Source organism: Lontra canadensis, unplaced genomic scaffold (genome assembly GCF_010015895.1).
Source record: "Lontra canadensis isolate GAN:19392208 unplaced genomic scaffold, GSC_riverotter_1.0 scaffold47, whole genome shotgun sequence".
Taxonomy (NCBI): Eukaryota; Metazoa; Chordata; class Mammalia; order Carnivora; family Mustelidae; genus Lontra; species Lontra canadensis.
In genome coordinates this window covers 11,044,963-11,050,962 of record NW_022631041.1, presented here as the reverse complement: position 1 = coordinate 11,050,962, position 6,000 = coordinate 11,044,963, and the positions used below count along the sequence as shown (strand labels likewise).

Below are 6,000 nucleotides of genomic sequence, written 5' to 3'. Positions count from 1 at the left end.
TCTCCCTCGCGCGCCCTCCCAGCTTGGAAGAGCCTGCAGAGGCGAGTGTGCCGATGGGGTCAACGCGAGCCAGGAACTGAGCCTCACGCGGGAGGGGCGGGGCTGGTGGGAGGCGGGGGCGGGCCGCACCGGGGCGGGGGGAAGGTGAGCTGGGCGGGGCTTGGCGCGCCTCCGCCCCCGCCGCGGCCACTGTTCGCAGGCCGGGTGCTGATCCGCGCGGAGGCCCTCTGGCAGCCTCAGAGAGCGCCGGGGTCCCGGCAGAGAGGCGCGGGCGTTCCCGGAAGCCTCCCCAAAGTACGAGCGGCCGTGCCAGGCGGGGCCGGCTATGCCTCCCGTCGCTGCGGTTCCCGCCGGCGACCGCGCGCCCGCGGCCTCGGGGGCACAGCCGGGCCCCGAGGAGGCCGCGCTGTGAGACGCCGGGGCCTAGCGGCCGCCGCGGCCACACCAGACGGGCACAGGGTCCCGCGTTCTCCCGCCTTCCTAGCGCTCTGCGGCCCCTCCTAGGCCCGCTGCCTCAGCGCCGGCCACCATGGCCTTCGCCGCCCCGGAGAGCGCGGGCGTGGGGCGCGGGCTGTCGCCGCGGAACCTGGCGCTACGCGGGCTGCTGCTGCTCTGCTTGTGGCTGCCGAGCGTCAGCGCGTCCGGCCCGCCGTCCGCGCCGCTGTCCGAGCTGCACGCGCAGCTCTCGGGAGTGGAGCAGCTGCTGGAGGAGTTCCGCCGGCAGCTGCAGCAGGAGCGGCCACAGGAGGAGCTGGAGCTGGAGCTGCGCGAGGGCGGCGGGCCCCCAGAGGAGGGCTGCCCAGGCCCGGGCGGCGGCGGCTACAGCGCCATGCCGGACGCCATCATCCGCACCAAGGACTCCCTGGCCGCGGGCGCCAGCTTCCTGAGCGCGCCGGCGGCTGTACGTGACTGGCGGCAGTGCGTGGCGGCCTGCTGCTCCGAGCCGCGCTGCTCGGTGGCCGTGGTGGAGCTGCCCCGGCGGCCCGCGGCCCCCGCCGCCGCCCCCGCCGCGCTCGGCTGCTACCTCTTCAACTGCACCGCCCGCGGCCGCAGCGTGTGCAAGTTCGCGCTGCACCGCGGCTACAGCAGCTACAGCCTCAGCCGCGCCCTGGACGGCCGGCGGGAAGACCTGGAAGCCTCGCCGCGCACGGGTGAGCACCCCGCGGGAGGAGGCCGGGCCAGACCTCCGGGCCCTGCTGCCCTGGCACCTGTTGGGTGGCGGCCCCCGGGAGACCACTTGGGCAGTACAGTCAAGTTAGAGATGAAGCATCCTCGTTCCAAGGGATTTTAGTTCGGGGGCATCCAGAGGAATGGCTTTGACTCCTGTTTTATAGATGGTTTCTGAGAAACCCTGAAGGTTGGGCAGAGAGGGCACCATGGCCTGCTTCTGGAATTTTTTTAGCCTGAGGATAATCTGAGAGGATTTACAGAAATTCGATTTAAAGGAGAAAAGCTCTAAAGAAAAAAAAAAAGTTTATCTTAGACTCAGATTTTTTTGTATTAAAGATTTTATTTATTTATTTGACAAGCAGAGATCACAGGTAGGCAGAGAGGCAGAGAGAGAGAGAGGGGAAGCAGGCTCCCCACTGAGCAGAGAGCCCGATGCAGGGCTCCATCCCAGGACCCTGAGATCATGACCTGAGCCAAAGGCAGAGGCTCAACCCACTGAGCCACCCAGGGGCCCCTAGACTCAGATTTTCAATAGGCTTAGATTTTTATAAGTCGTGGTTTGTGTCGAGTAATCGCAGGAGCAAAATCTAATTAGATAAAGACTGCTCGTGGCACACCCGTTTCTGAGCTTGGCTCTCAGAACTCATGATTCCATGTGCAGTGGCTTTCATCAGACAAAAATGAGAAGGGAAACTTGGTGTCAGAAATTTTGACGTGGGTCCAACTGATTCCCATGAATACAGTCCCTTTTGTAAAGAAGGTTAGGAAAGGATTTGATTTTAATTGAAAATAAGAAAGTTGAAGGCACGTCTCTTTTTAAAAGAGTTAATGAAGTTTTTTTTCATTCTGTGGTTTTACTTCAGGCAGATGCTCTGAATGATAGTCAAAGCCCATACAAGAAGCACACAAAAAATGTGGTAGTTGGAAATTAAAGCCACTGAGGGAATAAAACCTTGACTGGGCCCACATGTGGTTGGCTGTGTGTTTGATTGCATTTTGCTCTTTGATTTATGATAACATAAGAATGATATAACGATATTGGGGATGGTGGGTGGAGCCTCAGCCACTTTGGAAATCTGGAGTCTCTAGGACCTGAAGGTCCAAACCATACCCACAGGTGGGCCCATCTCCTTACTCACCTCCACCTGAGAGAAAGCTCAGGACCCTTGTCAGGGGAGCAGACATCAAAAGCCACCCTGTGACTGATCAGCCTTGAGACAGACATTGGAAAGAACCCCAAAGTTTTCTCCCTGAAGCAAAAGCAAGAGACACTTTCAGTTGGACCTCCACCAATATCCCTGAGCCTGCCCCATGGCTATTACACACACATTCTTCCTCCTTGCTCAAACATGGACTAAAAAAAATCCCAGCAGTGAAGAAACAAAACCTTTCTCTTGTTCTCACTCCACATCTGGAAGAAACCAACCTCACCAGGTTTCTTATAAGCTAGAGGAAATCAAAAGGAAAATAAGCAAGGGAAGAATATGCTCGTGGAAATTAAAAAAAAAAAATTAAAGTTAAGTTTAGTAGTAGGAGTTTCTGAGTCACCTTTTTTCCTCTTCCTTCTTTCCCCTTCCCTTCCCTAGGGGGTGTGTGTCTGGGAATTCAATTATGTAGATGTTAGGGATAAAAAGGTGTGATCACAGGACTCGGTCCTCATTCTGGAAACACTGTCATACTCACACTTCAGATCCCCAGCAACATGTTACTAGAAGGGTATAGCTCGGGTCCCCAGGTGCCCTCATTTGCAGCTAGGTCAAAGGTTATCTACCCACACACCCTTTGTTTGCCTTGCCTAGATGCTTAACCTCTTGAAGCTCTATGCTTCTGAAACTTCTACGTTTTTCCTTCTAGAACTGCCTTTTTTTCCAACTCTTGTGAGTATACAGAGTTGGAGGCCAACTGAGCATGAATATCGTTTAGAAAAGCTCTTGCAGAGAATTTATCAGGGGGCCATTTGAGATGAATAAAAACATCATGAAATGATGAAGGGGCATGTGGAATGAGATGGCACAAATTTATGGCAGAACCCGTCAGCCACATTTGTCACAGCTGCTGATTTTGGTGCTAGGCATTATTATAAGGTCCTTAGACACATGAACTCACTCTCCTCACAACAGCCAAAGATCTAGGTTCCATTATAATCCCCAGTGTACTAGAAGGCTCTGTAAGAGAAAGTAAACTGCCATAAAGGGCCTTGCCACACATGAGTCATGGAGCCTTGTCCAAGTGTCTCGTAGGAAATACATAGCAGACACTATTAAAATGGTCATTCGTTCTTCTGGGATATTTTTATGGGAAAGTGATCCATGCTAAAGAAAAAGTAGGAGCCAGGAAATTTATTGTGCCATTATTTATAATGGTGAAAAAAATTGATAAAGTATATGTCCAATAGCAGAGGTTAAAAATTAAAGTGGCAACTGTAAAATTTATGTGGTAACATAACTAGATATGTTGCTAGAATATATAAGTAAATATAATTGTTTATTATTAATAGCAATATTTATTGTTATTAATGTTATTAATGTTACTAAAATATATGAATAAATATCAATAAATAGAACATATTGATAAGCTAGTAGGCTAATTCAGGATATAAAATTTATATTTCCTATAACTGGATATACTTTGGGGATATTTAGAAAGATCTGGGCTGACATCCAAACTGACAAATTTATCATTTGTATCATGTTAGGCAACTAAGCCTCTGCCTCTCATTTACTCATGAGTCTGACACAGATGATAATACCTACCCCAGAGATTTGTGAATGTTGAGTGACATTAAGGCTCATGAGCAGTTAGCCTGGAGCCTGGTATAAAGAAATCACCCAATAAATGGCACCTCTTACTTATTATCATCAGCTCATACAGAGAAAGACAATAACAATACACACCAAAAATGATGATAGTCATATTGGGGTTGTGAATAATCTTTTCCTGAAGTGTTACAATTAGGAAGAAGACACAATGAAAAAAGAAAATCACAAAAACCAACCATGTGGATTTTGAAACATAGTATCTAAGCCTCTTCCCTTAGTCTGGCCCCCTTCTGTGTCCAGACTTCAGGAGTCTCGGTACTTTCTCAACCTCCACTATATCATTTGTGTCCACACAGTACAGATCTAGGTTGCAAAACCTGCTTGTTATTATTAAGGCTTCGTAACAGCAGTGTGTTGTAAATCAGATTACTTAGCAATATTCTTATCTGTATAAAATGTCTTAACTTGATATGCTTCTTCAAATTTGGTATGAGTCTTATTTTGCCTCTGACCAAGTGTGTTTAGTTTTCAAAAGAAATCAGTGTTTCTATAGTACTTAATATTGATTTATTACAGTTGAAGATGAAAATTCGAATTTACCTTTATCTTGTTCTTTATCAGCAAGCCAAGGTTTTTTTAAGTTGGGTGGGGTTTTTTTGTTTGATTGTTTGTTTGTTTGTTTTTGTTTTGAGACAGGGAGAGTTGGGGGGTGCGTGGAGAGGCAGAGGGAGAGAATCTCAAGTAACCTCCATGCCCTGTGCGGAGCCCCATGTCGGTCTTCATCTCATGACCCTGAGATCATGACCTGAGCCAAAATCAAGAGTTAGACGCTTGACCGACTGAGCCCCCCAGGCAGCCCTTTAAGATTTTATGTAATCTCCACACCCAACATGGTACTCAAGCTCACAACCCTAAGATCAAGAGTCCCACGCCCCACCAACTGAGCCAGCCAGGTGTCCCAGCAAGTCAAATATTTTTAAATGATAGCACACTTCTTTCCTCTTCTGATTGTTGTTTATTTTTAAGATCTGTTCCTGGGTAGATAAGCTCTGACTTATTTCAGAATACATTATGCAGCATAATGTTTTTTTTTAAAGATTTTATTTATTTATTTGACAGAGAAAGATCACAAGCAGATGGAGAGGCTGGGAGAGAGAGAGAGAGGGAAGCAGGCTCCCCACTGAGCAGAGAGCCCGATGCGGGACTCTATCCTAGGACTCTGAGATCATGACCTGAGCCGAAGGCAGTGGCTTAACCCACTGAGCCACCCAGGTGCCCCTTATGCAGCATAATTTGCCCAGACTTGAACTGAGGAGGGAATGTATCTCTCTTACTTCCGTTACAACAGTGTGGAAGATATGAGGGTTTTGCTATGCTCATATATCTTATCTTAAAGCTTACCTAAAGAAAAGTAAACAACTAAAACTTCTTCTTCCAGGAAAGGCAGGATGAATTAGTTGTGTAATCATGTGGGATATTTCAGAACTTACCTAATTTTTCCAATTTAAGACTTTGCGATTACATCTTTGAGAGCTTAAAAATATAGCATTCGTTGTTATTTATATGATATAGGTATATTTTAGTTTGTTTACTTACAAAAAGTATTTTAAAACAAATTTTCATGCAAATAGTTGCTAACTATAATGTATTACTGCAAATTATAAGATGATTTACAGAATTATAAAGTGGTAAACCATTGTGTGGAAAGCAATGAAACTTCCAGAGCCAAAAGAAAGTTCCCAGTAACACTCTGTAAAATGGCTTATTAGTAGCAAAATTGTCACCTCTTTCCTTACCTGGGAGAAGCAGAATAAAGGCCTCAGACACTAGTTCTTTGCTCTGCGATGGAAAAGGCAAAACAAATTTCTTCTTAGGCAAAGGTTGCTTGTGTGGCATATTTAAATCTGAATTATGAGTCTTCATTGTTTTAAATGACTATAAAGATAGGACTTGTCTTGGGGTGCCTAGGCAGTACAGTCAGTTAGGCATTCAACTCTTAATTTCAGCTCAGGTCATGATCTCAGGGTCATGCCCCATGTCCAGCTCCATCCAGCTCCACTCTCAGTGCCCA

General features: G+C 47.5%; 1 protein-coding gene across 4 annotated transcripts in view; it reads left to right on the top strand.

The window, feature by feature from the left end:
- Nucleotides 1-243: 243 nt before the first annotated feature.
- The window catches only part of LRP11 (LDL receptor related protein 11), a 44,536-nt gene continuing 38,779 nt past the window's right edge, over nucleotides 244-6,000 (top strand). For all 4 annotated transcript variants that reach the window (XM_032873166.1, XM_032873164.1, XM_032873165.1 and 1 more), the window contains exon 1: nucleotides 244-1,151. In XM_032873166.1, the coding sequence (XP_032729057.1) occupies nucleotides 530-1,151 (622 nt within the window). In that variant the 5' untranslated portion in view covers nucleotides 244-529. The remainder of the gene's footprint in view (nucleotides 1,152-6,000) is intronic.